At 36.0% G+C, this 16,305-nt stretch overlaps 1 protein-coding gene and 1 long non-coding RNA gene across 2 annotated transcripts; both read right to left on the reverse strand.

Annotated features, from left to right (window-relative positions):
• Positions 1-1,053: 1,053 nt before the first annotated feature.
• LOC132559728 (uncharacterized) lies at positions 1,054-8,221 on the reverse strand. Its single transcript, XR_009554632.1, has 2 exons — positions 3,053-8,221; positions 1,054-3,015 (listed from the first exon to the last, which is right to left on the reverse strand). It is a non-coding gene; the product is annotated as an uncharacterized LOC132559728 (long non-coding RNA).
• A 1,335-nt stretch (positions 8,222-9,556) lies between these two features.
• LOC132559732 (retinol dehydrogenase 12-like) lies at positions 9,557-15,120 on the reverse strand. The gene is made up of 7 exons (XM_060224358.1): positions 14,941-15,120; positions 13,821-13,989; positions 13,066-13,200; positions 12,512-12,670; positions 11,457-11,621; positions 10,046-10,309; positions 9,557-9,934 (listed from the first exon to the last, which is right to left on the reverse strand). Exons 1-7 carry the CDS (start codon positions 15,118-15,120, stop codon positions 9,594-9,596), a joined length of 1,413 nt encoding a protein of 470 aa, XP_060080341.1. The 3' UTR covers positions 9,557-9,593.
• Between the last annotated feature and the right edge of the window lie 1,185 nt (positions 15,121-16,305).

Raw genomic sequence — 16,305 nt, forward strand, 5'->3', positions numbered from 1 at the left:
TTTACATGAAGTAAATATCAACGGCACTTATATAAATATACATGTATCAATATCAATATAACATGTATTTTCTCTTTGCATTTTAGGTAAAGTTTTGTATATTGGGGCTTCAATGTTGGATAATTTGTAATTAGAGATGATAGTGTTGTTTGGAGTATAAATAGGTGTGATAATTTCCAGTATTTCATGGATACTGCATACCTGTATGGAAATTGTGTGGAACAATAAAAATTTCAAAATCTTTTATTAAAATGTCTTGTTTTTGAATATTTTGAGAATAAAGTGTGATTAATGACACTGTACTGTGTTTGATTCCCTTCTGATTTTAGGACTGATCAGAAAAACAAAATGGCTGACAGCCATCTTGGAATTTGACAATAAAAGATTGTTATCGCCATTCCTTCAGAAGTGTTGAATGAATCTTTCTCAAATTTCGTTTATAGGGTTCCCCTTGGCTCTTAGATTGCACTTCTGATTTTGAAGAAAAACAAATTGACTGATGGATGACCATCTTGGACTTTGACCATGCTATTTCATTAGAAGGCAGGTTTCCTTTGCTCAATAGTTGCGCCCATTTGTTTTGGGGACTGATCAGAAAAACAAAATAGCTGATGAGGGGTCACCTTGGATTTGGCAGTTTGAAATAATATCACAATATTCTAATCTTATATAGACATGATCAAAACAGTTCATATCATTAAACTTTGTTCCTATTAATGATGAAATGTTTCACATAAAGATGTATGGAGATATTTCACATTTATCTAGACATTTCACATCTATGGAGAACTTTCTCACATATATGGAGAGCTGTTAAGAGATGTGTCATTCTATAGATTAAAACCAGCTTTCCACACTGCTGTTTGAGGATTTTATTTGATCTATTTTATCAGAATTCATTTGCCAAATTGAAAGCTCAATAACAGACACATGATTCATATTGCAATATCTATATGAAAGATCAAGAAGTCATTCAAGGTCACAGGTCTATATACCTTATGGAAGAAATCTAAAATGTATGACATGTTGGTAAAAAGAGAAAACACATACATGTTAATTTATTTACATTTTATTAAAATTTTGATAAAAAGTATATTACAAAAAGGTACATTGCCATGACAATAAATACAATGACCAAAGCAAGTGCTCATCAACTTGGCCTTGACCTCTACTTGGGTTAAACACAAATGTAATCATGACCCAAGATTTCATACGTCTTTTCTTTGTCACAAATTCTTTACGACTTTTTCTAACAAGTAAATGTGGCACACTTATTGAAATCAAATTAGATTGACTACATCCTAAACTGATTCAAAAAGACCTTCATTAAAGAGGTATAATATATGGCGATAATACGCAACAGAGGAGAATGACCATGACTCCTTATCATAAGGAACAAAAAATCTGTCATTGGTGTATGCTTCATTCTCACAAGGATGATAACGCTTTGATTTTTCTGAGCATGCTTCAATGTCAGAAAATTCAATAAAAATCCATACATCTTTGTTTGAACCCAAGCTGTAGCTCTAAATGGGTTTTTTTTTCACAAGAAGTTTAGTATCTTGCATCTTTTGGCAAAACATTTTTAGACTTAAAATTTACTCTCTCACAGCTTCTTTATGTCCTTCATGGATTTTATTTTCAACATTAGTGAAATACTACACGGAATCGGCAAAATTAAGTTACTTTTACACGGAATCTGCAAAATTAAGTTACTTTTACACGGAATCGAGGCTTAAGTAATCGTATTTAGTGACCTTGGTCTTCTAGGTGACCTTTGTCTCCTAAGTAATCTTTGGCTCAACTGACCTTGGACTACTTTCGAGGTGTCAACAAGAAGTCACCATTCAAGCAGCATATCTAAACCTACATCCACTAACCCATCACTGGATCCACAACCAATCAGGAATGTCCTACCAAAAAACTGAAAACCACAACCAATCAGGATGTCGTGACAATTAATTGAAACCACAACCAATCAGGATGTTGTGACAATTTATTGAAACCACAACCATTTAGGAATGTCCTTACAAATTAAGAGCATCTTTTGTATTAACTAGATCAATGAAGAGTTTTTAGTGATGGTATAAATATATTTTATATTACTGAATAATATCAAATGACTAAAACACCTCACTGCCTATAGAACATAAACCCTACCAACAACACTTCACTTAACACCTAACTGCCTATAGAACATAAACCTGACCAACAACACTTCACTTTACACCTAACTGCCTATAGAACATAAACCTGACCAACAACACTTCACTTAACACCTAACTGCCTATAGAACATAAACCCTACCAACAACACTTCACTTAACACCTAACTGCCTATAGAACATAAACCTGACCAACAACACTTCACTTTACACCTAACTGCCTATAGAACATAAACCTGACCAACAACACTTCACTTTACACCTAACTGCCTATAGAACATAAACCTGACCAACAACACTTCACTTTACACCTAACTGCCTATAGAACATAAACCTGACCAACAACACTTCACTTTCCACCTAACTGCCTATAGAACATAAACCTGACCAACAACACTTCACTTTACACCTAACTGCCTATAGAACATAAACCTGACCAACAACACTTCACTTAACACCTCACTGCCTATAGAACATAAACCTGACCAACAACACTTCACTTAACACCTCACTGCCTATAGAACATAAACCCGACCAACAACCCCTCACTGCCTATAGAACATAAACCCCACCAACAACACATCACTTAACACCTCACCGCCTATAGAACACAAACCCTACCAACAACACTTCAGTGCCTATAGAACACAAACCCGACCAACAACACCTCACTGCCTATAGAACATAAACCCCACCAACAACACATCACTCAACACCTCACTGCCTATAGAACACAAACCCTACCAACAACACTTCACTTAACACCTCACCGCCTATAGAACACAAACCCTACCAACAACCCCTCACTGCCTATAGAACACAAACCCTACCAACAACACTTCACTTAACACCTCACCGCCTATAGAACACAAACCCTAACAACAACACCTCACTGCCTATAGAACACAAACCCTACCAACAACACTTCACTTAACACCTCACCGCCTATAGAACACAAACCCTAACAACAACACCTCACTGCCTATAGAACACAAACCCGACCAACAACACTTCACTTAACACCTCACCGCCTATAGAACACAAACCCAACCAACAACACTTCACTGCCTATAGAACACAAACCCTACCAACAACACTTCACTTAACACCTCACCGCCTATAGAACACAAACCCTAACAACAACACCTCACTGCCTATAGAACATAAACCCTACCAACAACACATCACTTAACACCTCACCACCTATAGAACACAAACCCAACCAACAACACTTCACTTAACACCTCACCGCCTATAGAACATAAACCCTAACGACAACACCTCACTGCCTATAGAACATAAACCCTACCAACAACACATCACTTAACACCTCACCGCCTATAGAACACAAACCCAACCAACAACACATCACTTAACACCTCACCGCCTATAGAACACAAACCCTACCAACAACACCTCACTGTGTTTAGTACACAAACCTTACCGATAACACCTCCCTGTCTACAGAACACAAACCTTACCAACAACACTTCCTGTCTACAGAACACAAACCTTACCAACAACACCTTCCTGTCTACAGAACACAAACCCTACCAACAACACCTCCCTGTCTACAGAACACAAACCTTACCAACAACACTTCACTGCCTATAGAACACAAACCCTACCAACAACACATCACTTAACACCTCACCGCCTATAGAACACAAACCCTACCAACAACACCTTACTGTGTTTAGTAAACAAACCTTACCAACAACACCTCACTGTGTTTAGTACACAAACCCGACCAACAACACCTCACTGTCTACAGAACACAAACCTAATCAACACTTCACTGCCTATCGAATACTAACCTGACCTACAACACTGTTTCATATTTCATATAAGAATTTATTATCAAAATGTGCCAAACCAGAATATCTGTAGCCACATTTTCCATCTTTTCTTTCATTGTTTCCTAAAATAAGATATCTTGCAAGCGTTTAACACGTCAGCTTTTTTAAGTGTTCTGCATGTAAGCTATTTAGCAAGGGTTCTGCATGTCTGCTTTTTCTCAAGTGTTCTGCGTGTAAGCCATTAGCAAGGGTTCTGCAAGTTGGCTATTCAGCAAGGGTTCTGCAAGTTGGCTATTTAGCAAGTATTCTGCGTGTAAGCCATTAGCAAGAGTTCTACAAGTTGGCTATTAAGCAAGAGTTCCAAATGACAACTTTCTAGTAAGAGTCCTAAATGACAACTTTCTATTAATAGTTCCAAACGATAACATTCTAGCAATTGTTCACTTTGATTTTGATACATTAAATACATGTATATAGTTTACAATGTTTAAGCTACATTTGGAAATCTGCAAAATTTTAAAGGATTAACATTACGACATTGTATCTGTAATGAAAAGATAGTTTCAGTCAGTCCTGTGGCGGTATCAGGGCACTAGTCATTTCTGTTGTGGTATCAGGGCACTAGTCATTTCTGTTGTTGTATCAGGGCACTAGTCAGTTCCGTTGTTGTATCAGGGCACTAGTCAAGTCCTGATGTTGTATCAGGGCACTAGTCAGTTCCGTTGTTGTATTAGGGCATTAGTCAAGTCCTGTTGTTGTATCAGGGCACTAGTCAGTCCTGTTGTTGTATCAGGGCATTAGTCAAGTCCTGTTGTTGTATCAGGGCATTAGTCAAGTCCTGTTGTGGTATCAGGGCACTAGTCAGTCCTGTTGTGGTGTCAGGGCACTAGTCAGTTCCGTTGTTGTATCATGGCACTAGTCAGTCCTCTTAAGGTATCAGGGCACTAGTCAGTTCTGTTGTGGTATCAGGGCACTAGTCAGTCCTGTTGTGGTATCAGGGCACCAGCCAGTTATGATGTGGTATTAGGGCACTAGTCAGTCCTGTTTTGGTATTGGGGCACTAGTCAGTCCTGTTTTTGCATCACACCACAAGATCAATTAAGTGTCTAGTGCTTTGTAAACAACACGTGATAACACACACTTATCCTCAAATTCTGATTAAACAATCTTCTCATATAACCATGTATAAAACCATAACTAAGTCAATTCTTGTTTTTTTTCAAATTCATATTGAAAAATTATAAAAAATATAACAGTAATGTAAATTTTTTGTTGCATTATAAAATGAGTATATGTTTTGAACACAAGTGTTATACATGTATAAAAATAGCAATGATAATAAATCATACATTTTAAGATGCCTATATCTAGTCCTGTCTCCCTTACATTTACGGTCTCTTCTCCAGTCTTGTGATATACAAGAAATATCCAACACACATGACAAAACACAACAATTCATAGTTATTCTTTTACATCTGTTGATCAAGTGGAGTCAACAGCACTCTGTGAATGTTGTGTGGAGTCAACAGCACTCAGTGAATGTTGTGTGGAGTCAACAGCACTCAGTGAATGTTGTGTGGAGTCAACAGCACTCAGTGAATGTTGTGTGGAGTCAACAGCACTCAGTGAATGTTGTGTGGAGTCAACAGCACTCAGTGAATGTTGTGTGGAGTCAACAGCACTCAGTGAATGTTGTGTGGAGTCAACAGCACTCAGTGAATGTTGTGTGGAGTCAACAGCACTCAGTGAATGTTGTGTGGAGTCAACAGCACTCAGTGAATGTTGTGTGGAGTCAACAGCACTCAGTGAATGTTGTGTGGAGTCAACAGCACTCAGTGAATGTTGTGTGGAGTCAACAGCACTCAGTGAATGTTGTGTGGAGTCAACAGCACTCAGTGAATGTTGTGTGGAGTCAACAGCACTCAGTGAATGTTGTGTGGAGTCAACAGCACTCAGTGAATGTTGTGTGGAGTCAACAGCACTCAGTGAATGTTGTGTGAAGTCACCTGTAGTCAACTAATGTCGTAGCATCAGCAATCAGTAAATGTTTGTGACAGACAGGGCAAAAATAATACTGTGCAGGTTAAATGAATAAGTTAAACCTGCACTGGTAACAAGTCAGACTATTCCATGACCAGAATAACTGTACTTATATAGTAGGTGGTGCAGTTACTCTCAAGGTAACATAGTTAAAATTTGTAACAGTCCTAGTTATCTCTTGTGTAATGCAACCAGTAAAAACATCTTAGAGTGATTTTTTTTTTCTTGTACAAAACTCCATGACAACATTTACACAAGTTCTGTTACATTTCTGCGCCTAGGAACAATTCCTCAGATCAAATCTATCAAACATAAAAGCAGTTGGTATCTACAACATAGCTATCCTACAGATGAACAATACAGTAATTCTGCTTGATTGCATCTGAAGAACACTCTAGTATAGTAAAGTTTAAATGCCTCACTTCTCCATAATTCCAGTTTGTCAAACTTTGAGTCATCACTGCAGTGTAAATTTTACTGTGATAGCACCAATGTAGAAGTCTGTGTTTACCAGTGCAGTCTAATGAAATGGTTAAAATCATGGCAAGTCTATGAATGATAGTGAACAGGAAAAAAACAACAAATTTTGATCAATAAACAATATGCATTGTAAAAATAGTGGTAGACTTAAACAAAATACCAAGTGTATAAATGTAAATTGATTAAAATAAAGAAGCAATACTAATAAAAGTGGAATATACTTGTGACTGGTACTGTATACAATGAATCACTGGTGGGACCTTTGTCTCTACATCTAAACAATATACACAAGGAACAAATGGACAGAATGCTATACAAAATTCTTTCCAATGAAGACTTTAGAGTTTTAGTTTCATTGATTGTCTATAGTAATGACAAAGTTTCTTTCAACTGAAGTCTAATTTGTCATATTGTATTTCCATGTTTTGTCTATGCAACAAAAAATCCCATGTTAAATAATATATGTGTATGGGACAGTTTAATAAATGCCTCCTGTGTATTTCAAAGTCCACTTACCCATAAATTCTACTACAAATGGCCCTCGCAGTGAAAGTAGATACAAAAGTGTCAACTGTGTAACATTACCGCATTTAAGACATCTGAGAAAATACATGATAGCAATGGAGTAAACATTTTCCCTATATGTGAAATCCTAAATCTTGAGCTGCATGTACTGACAAAAGGTCAGTTACAATATTACAGCACAGCTGTACAGGCAATATTATATGTATAAATATCTATCTATTGTTAAAACACTTGTAGCAAAAGTAATCTTACATTACACAATAAAAGAGTATAAAAAATGTGGTGTAACACCAAGCAGAAAAAACACTCTGGTGTCATTGCCATGAAAATAAATGAATCCGATTCATTTTGAACGCTAACCACGAAACATCCAAATATAAATCTAAACCTCAGTAAACAAACTTATTTTTACACAATCAAATTTTAGCGCATAATCATTGTTTGGCAAATAAGCCCACTAGTCACTAAATAAATTGCATATAGAACCTGTGCTTTGCACATTCATTATTTCGCACAATCCATTGAGTGTGAAAAGTGCTAAAATATGATTACTATGTAAAAATGTACAGTATATTCTGCAATCACAACATATCTACCAGTGACTAATAATCCTAGAAAGTATTCAACCAATAGTTTTCAAAAATCAATAATACTGTATTTATCCTTTAATAATAAGCCTGAGGATCTACTGTAATACTTCTTACTCAAAATCAGGGGATGGGCTTCTACACATTCATTTATGGCATTGGGTTTCCATCTCATCACATATCTACAACCAAGGTCTTTTTGTAATGGTTTTCTTGTAGCAGCTGGTGGCTACCTCACTGAACATCACATGGGTAGTCTGTCCAAAGAAACTGATGTAAAGTGTTTTTCCAAAGGACACAACCACACAGACCAGTTCTCTTCTCAGCTTCCAGAGAGATACAAACTGGACACAACCACACAGACCTGTTCTCTTCTCAGCTTCCAGAGAGATACAAACTGGACACAACCACACAGACCAGTTCTCTTCTCAGCTTCCAGAGAGATACAAACTGGACACAACCACACAGACCAGTTCTCTTCTCAGCTTCCAGAGAGATACAAACTGGACACAACCACACAGACCAGTTCTCTTTTCAGCTTCCAGAGAGATACAAACTGGACACAATCACACAGACCAGTTCTCTTCTCAGCTTCCAGAGAGATACAAACTGGACACAACCACACAGACCAGTTCTCTTCTCAGCTTCCAGAGAGATACAAACTGGACATAACCACACAGACCAGTTCTCTCCTCGGCTTCCAGAGAGATACAAACTGTCATGGGTAGAAGCATGAAGCAGATATCTGGGATCTTGACCTGGGGTATATAAAATGACTGGTTTATGACTTTACTGCACAGTAATAGGTTTAGGTGGACTTATTACCAGTCGCCCCATCTTATCAGGAAAAAAATTTAAAAAAATAACAGAAATAAATATGCATTAAAAAACAGTCACAATAAGCAGTCCATAATGTTGGTAGTGAAAACAGGACTGTCTTTCCGGTAAGTTAGTTAACAAATTGTATTGATTTGCAAATATTCAAGATCACCTTAAATAGAAAAGGCACTCAATCTAAATTACTTATCAATATTTTTTGGTTGAATCCAAAACCACTCATACTTGAGAACCTTTCATCAGACCTTCACAGGACAAATCGTTCTTCTATAAAAATCATGTTTTATAATCTTCTTAAGACCAAATCAAATCATGAAACTATCTTGATTCAGAATTTCAGAGGTTTTAAACATGGTTCTTATTTCCAATGATTATAATATAGATGATTTTGTTACGTGGAAAAAGAATTTAATTATGTGCAAAAGCAGAATTTGTCTAAAAATGCTTATTTCACATCCAATGAAATGCTAGACCTACAGTAATGGAGAACTTTCACAATACATATAACCATAGCATCTATAGACAGTGTGATATAGAGTTATAGCATCTATATACAGTGTTATAGCATCTATATACAGTGTGTTATAACATCTATATAGTGTTATAGCATCTATATACAGTGTTATAGCATCTATATATGGTGTTATAGCATCTATATACAGTGTTATAGCATCTATATATAGTGTTATAGCATCTATATACAGTGTTATAGCATCTATATACAGTGTTATAGCATCTATATAGTGTTATAACATCTATATACAGTGTTATAGCATCTATATACAGTGTGTTATAACATCTATATAGTGTTATAGCATCTATATACAGTGTTATAGCATCTATATATAGTGTTATAGCATCTATATACAGATTGTTATAACATCTATACACAGTGTGTTTTAACATCTATATACAAATTGTTATAACATCTATATACAGAGTGCTATAGCATCTACATACAGAGTGCTATAGCATCTACATACAGAGTGCTATAGCATCTACATACAGAGTATATGTAAATATAGTAGCAATACTGAATCTCTTTAAACTTTCCTTATGGCATTAATTAAAACTGCTTGTATTGCACAATTTTTATAACATGCACCTTTTGACCCAAAGTGACCTCAACCTGCAAATAGTCCCCTCTCTACCTCTTGACCCCTAAGCCACAGCAATTTCTGCAGTAATGGTAGGAGTAGAGTCCTCTATTTTCTTTCCCTCCTCCACATCTCTTGTCAGTTCCTCTTCCTTTACTTCTTTCTCAGAATCCTTTACTTCCTCCGTTTTCTCAGATTCCTTGACTTCTTCCTTCTCCACATCCTGAATCTTTTCCTCTTTCTCAGTATCTTTTTCTCCTTCCTTTTCTGTTTCCTTTATTTCTTCTTCTTTCCCAGAATCTTTCACTTCTTCCTCATGTTCATCTTTCTCACAAACTGCAGTCTCATCTGGTTTATCATCTTCATCAGCAAATTTCATTTCGTCTTCAGTTTTGTCAACAATTTCTGAATATGAAAATATCACAGAGATCATTTTCAGGATATTTTTCAACAGATCTATGAAAATTTTACCATAGAACTTTAAATCTTGGCCTTTGACCTGGACCTATAGCTCACCTTTGATATCCTCCTTTGTTTCTTCTATGTCTCCACTGGGGCCAGCTGTTTCTTCAGGCGCCACAGCCTTCTTCACCTTCTTAGACTTTTTCGGACTGGGTTTCGGTTCCTCTGGGGGAGGAATGGGAGCATCAAGGGGTTCATAACCTTCAAGGTGGCAGTACCTGGCACTCAGCTCATAAACTGATGTCTGCAATTCCTCATTTCTGGACTCTTCTGAAGACACAGACTCCACCATGTCCTTGTAGTACTTACCAGTCACACCTGTAATAAGTATGAAACACCAAAAACTATAAAATATTTACCAGTCACATCTATAATTAATATTTACCAGTCACACCTTTAATTAATATTTAACAGCCACATCTATAATTAATATTTACAAGCAACACCTGAAATTAATATTCCCCTGCCACACCTATAAGTAACATTCGTCAGCCACACCTATAAGTAACATTCGTCAGCCACATCTATAATTAATATTTACTAGCAATACATTTAATTAATATTTACCAGTCACATCTACAATTAATATTTACTAGCAACACATTTAATTAATATTTACCAGTCACATCTATAATTAATATTTACCAGTCACATCTAAAATTAATATTTACCAGTCACATCTATAATTAATATTTACCAGTCACACCTATAATTAATATTTAACGGTCACATCTATAATTAATATTTACCAGTCACATCTATAATTAATATTTACCAGTCACATCTATAATTAATATTTACCAGTCACACCTATAATTAATATTTAACGGTCACATCTATAATTAATATTTACCAGTCACATCTATAATTAATATTTACCTGTCACATCTATAATTAATATTTACCAGTCACACCTTTAATTAGTATTTAACAGCCACATCTATAATTAATATTCATCAGCATCACCTATGATTAATATTTGCCAGCCACATCTATAGATAATATCTTTGAGCCACATCTATAATTAATATTTACCAGCCACATCTACAGTTAATATCTATGAGCCACATCTATAATTAATATTTGCCAGTCACACCTATAATTAATACTTACTTGTCACAAATAATCATTAGTTACCAGTCATGATTTAATTAGTACTTACTGGACTCATCTATAATTAGTTACTGATGATGTTGCCAGAAAAATCAATCCTATGTCTCATTAAGTGACTCTTCACAAACACAACTAAATGTTCATAAGCTCAAGAAACACCAACTCTTAAAGTGTATGTCAAATATCTAACACTTTATCAACCCTTGAACAAACAATTAATGGATTGTGGGTGAAAAAAGGATCATAAAAATTGAAGAATTATTCATGATTATTATAATATTTCTGTGAAATACAATTTTTTTTTTGTATTTTTGTTTTATTTTCTTTTCTTACATGCCTCTATCATCATTACCTTTAAGTTCTTCATTAACAACAAGATCCACCACAGCTTTAGCTCCGTTCTCCAGTGTCTTAACAGGCTTCATCACTGGGCGTAACATTGTTCCCAGAATGTATCGCAAGAAGAACTTCTGCCCTCCTCCAGCATGTCGACACAACTCGGTACTGGGTATAAAGCCTGAAATAAATTCACATAAAGATAAAGTTGACAAATATCTTCTTCCCGTTTTGAGAAAATTTGAACTAGATATGGAACATTAGAATATACAGTAAAAATTGTGGTATCCTGCTGTACTGCAGATAATCTGATAATGTATGAACAAAAACAGAACTTCCTGTATACACTGAAGACAACTTCACTGGACAGTGTGTGTTAAAAGTCACTCCTCATAACCTGTAGACAACTTACCTGGACAGAGTGTGTTGACATGTCACTTTCCTATTTTGCAAAGACAATTTACCTAGGCAGAGTGTTAAAAGTCACCCCCACTAATTTGGAGACAACTTACTTGAACAGAATGTGTTGACCATCAATCCTCATACCCTGTAGACAACATAGCTAGACAAAGTTTGTTGACCGTCAATCATTGTACCATGTAGACAACAAACCTGGACAGAGTGTGTTGACAGTTACTCCAGTGCCCTGTAGACAACATACCTGGACAGAGTGTGTTGACAATCACTCCAGTGCCCTGTAGACAACATACCTGGACAGAGTGTGTTGACAGTCACTCCAGTGCCCTGTAGACAACTTACCTGGACAGAGTGTGTTGACAGTCACTCCAGTGCCCTGTAGACAACATACCTGGACAGAGTGTGTTGACAGGACAGAGTGTGTTGACAGTCACTCCAGTGCCCTGTAGACAACTTACCTGGACAGAGTGTGTTGACATTCACTCCAGTGCCCTGTAGACAACATACCTGGACAGAGTGTGTTGACAGTCACTCCAGTGCCCTGTAGACAACATACCTGGACAGAGTGTGTTGACAGTCACTCCAGTGCCCTGTAGACAACATACCTGGACAGAGTGTGTTGACAGTCACTCCAGTGCCCTGTAGACAACTTACCTGGACAGAGTGTGTTGACAGTCACTCCAGTGCCCTGTAGATGTTTTGACAGCTCATATGTGGTCAGAACCATTGCTAATTTCGAATTTTTGTAGCTAAGTTGATTGTTATAGGTTCCTTCCTTCTCCAGGAAAAAATTCTCCACATCCAATGGCTGTCCTAATATACAACATAATAATAACTTCATATTAATTATGCTAAGAAAGTCTAGTGCAGTAATGCTTTTGCTGTAATGATATATGAATTTTTTTCTACATGAAAAAAATACCAATATTTTCTTTGAAATTTGAAAGATAATCTTAATATTTCCCCAAGTTTAGGAATGTAACCCACTGTTCAGATTGGGAGAACAAAAACAGCAAAAATATCACTGGCGTCAAAATGCAATATTTTCCAAACCAACTTGAAATTTGAATATCCTATTAGGTTTTAATGGTACTTCTTATCTAAACAGTATTTGGAATCTGAATCACTTAAAGCTATCTATAAACAATTTTTTCTCCTCTAAGAAGATTGACTTTCTGAAAACGGAATTTTATGATATGCAAACTTACTCCTTGCAGCGTTCTTTGGTGGCATGGCTGAGTCATGAAGAGAGGAAGTCACATTAATGATACGACAATCTGCATCACTGTCTTCTGCAGTCTTCTTCAAGTCCTCCAGTAACAAATGAGTCAACAGGAAAGGTCCTACAAAAATATATACAATAACATTGATCAGTGTAGGAAAGGCTCTTCTTTAACATTGTTCTGTGTATGTGATTTATATTGTTCTCATGTTTGCAGCCTACTCATAGATAACAATTTGCACATTCCTACATAGAGATGTTGCAAACACTTGCACAAGATGATTCCATCTTTGAATTTCTTCTTGTGTGTCACAAGGTTTATGTACATATACAAGTTCTGAATTATTTCTCTAATGACAAGTGTTTCAAATAGGAGTAACCTATATCAACTGCTTTGATTCTGTTTCAATGCATCTTGCAATTTTCAATCATTAAAAGATGTTGCCAGATATGGCAATATGATCAACTCCCACAACATACTGTTAAGCATTTCATTACTTTTAGTAAGCATTCACATGCATTATGAATGCCAAATGGTAAATTCAATTAAACATCGATAAGTGCTGATGTTGAATTGACTTTATCAAGTTGGCATTCATACTGCCTATCAATGCCAACAAGTTCAATGCCATATATTACTTTTGTTCAGTTATATGTGGATGCATCCACAATTGATTTGCATCAATTGCAAGACTTTTACTTTTACACCATCACAAGTATGAAATGATGAGAATAACTTACCAAGATGGTTTGTTCCCATGGTAAGCTCAAAATTATCAGCTGTAAATTGTCGTCGAGTGTCATTGGACAGAAACACACCAGCATTGTTCAACAGCACATGTAGCTTCTTTCCAGTGGCATGGAAATCATCTACAAACTTTCTCACAGATGCCAGGTCACCGAGGTCACACTAAAGGGAAAAAAAACCAGGGCAATTATGCTGATCAGTAATAGAGAGTTAGGAATGTCTTCCATGATTATATAATATGACATTGCATGCCATATTACTATTTTATCAGTATTATACTGTGGTTGGTAGATATAATAAATACCTGCAGCCCTATTTTTCATACTATGAGACTACTGTTCGTACATAGATATACCTACAATACTATTTTTAATACTATATAAGACTATGGTTGGGTGGTATATGTACCCACAATACTATTTTTTATACTTAATGAGTCTATGGTAAGTAGTTACAGATACATCAAGACTACGGTTGGTAAGTAGATATACATGAAGTACTATTATTATACCATACAAGAATACAGTTGGTAAGTAGATATACATGCAGTACTATTATTTTACCATACAAGGCTACAGTTGGTAAGTAGATATACATGCAGTACTATTATTATACCATACAAGACTACGGTTGGTAAGTAGATATACATGAAGTACTATTATTATACCATACAAGAATACAGTTGGTAAGTAGATATACATGCAGTACTATTATTTTACCATACAAGGCTACAGTTGGTAAGTAGATATACATGCAGTACTATTATTTTACCATACAAGGCTACAGTTGGTAAGTAGATATACATGCAGTACTATTATTTTACCATACAAGGCTACAGTTGGTAAGTAGATATACATGCAGTACTATTATTTTACCATACAAGGCTACAGTTGGTAAGTAGATATACATACAGTACTATTATTTTACCATACAAGGCTACAGTTGGTAAGTAGATATATATGAAGTACTATTATTATACCATACAAGACTACAGTTGGTAGGTAGATATATATGAAGTACTATTATTATACCATACAAGAATACTGTTGGTAGGTAGATATACACACAACACTATACTATATGCGGCTAAATTTGGTAGGTAGGAGGAACTACCTGCATGAATGTGGCCAATGCATTTGGTGACTTCTTGAATATCTTTTCAATGGCTGTCTTGGCCCGTTCTTCACTGCGGCAGGCCAGAATTACATCATTTCCTGCCTCACACAGCTGTTCCGCAGCACGGAATCCAATTCCCGAGTTAGCTCCAGTTATGATAATGACACGCCCTGTCATGATTAAGGTAGTTTTGCTCTCACTGTTGGAGGAAAAGTAACAAAATTTGTAGTTACAGTAAGAGGTCAGAATGCTGAAATTGATACATAAAATCTTCCATTATTTTGACAGAATTCCAAATTTTTGAAATTTACTCAATCAAAATTTTGTCTCTCTTAACAAATCAAACCATTATTTCTCTGCAACCGTTCTTATTGATTTCAAATTATAAAGGGGTTTTTATATGCATTACATAAATTGTCCACAAACATGCAACAATGGTCAATACTAACAGTTTTGGCGTCGAGATTTTCCATCATACACACTACACATCAATTTGCTCATGGAAGGAAATTATTATAACTTATATCTACATATGATCACTTCACAGACCAAGACAACAGTAAGTAACTAGAAGGCCCCGCCCATCTGTCGTCCTGATGCAAAAATAGTATGTATAACTATATATTCAGACATATGTTTGCAGTTGAAATACGGCTAACAATAAAATACAAATCAAATGTTCGCCAAAAGTGTACAAAATGATAAAAATGGAATCCAGTCAAAGGTATGAGGGATGCAAAAAAAATAAACTAGGCCTACGTTTTGTTTTGCAGCGGCCGCAAAAGCTGAAGAACCTAGCAAATATGTTCTTAGATATTGCTGCATGTGTGGAGCTTAGCCCGTAAACAGAGCATCAAATTACATCTACTTTCATTATGTTAATGCAATGAACTAACGTTGCATTGCAATCATAATTTCATGCATGGTTAGGCCTACCTGATGAAATTCTGCGCTTTCTTTCTGTTAAGTTTTGGCGCGACACAGGAAGTGAAATAAATCGTACTTGACCCACGACGATTGCAGATTAATACGCGAGTTAGCATCATATGGGAGCAGCATGGCGTACTTTCTGTTTATGCTAACATAAATAAGTAAAAAATCGAAATAATGTCACTTGAAAGGAAATACGGACTGATTATTGTAAACAACGGAGATACCGTACAGTTGGAACTATATTATATAGATTTAGAATTGTGATTAGGCACTTCCGTCATCAGAGTTATCTCCCCATTACCAAGACAGATTAACCTACTCTTTATAACTGGTCACAAGAAGACAAGTGATAGAGAATAAAACTTGTTTGATCCACTTCTGCCACCGCCAGGCGTTGGACCGTTCATATCTCCATTCCATGGAGAGATA

Source organism: Ylistrum balloti, unplaced genomic scaffold (assembly GCF_031769215.1).
Source record: "Ylistrum balloti isolate Yb309-2 unplaced genomic scaffold, AGI_CSIRO_Ybal_v1 Utg370960, whole genome shotgun sequence".
In the NCBI taxonomy this organism is placed as follows: domain Eukaryota; kingdom Metazoa; phylum Mollusca; class Bivalvia; order Pectinida; family Pectinidae; genus Ylistrum; species Ylistrum balloti.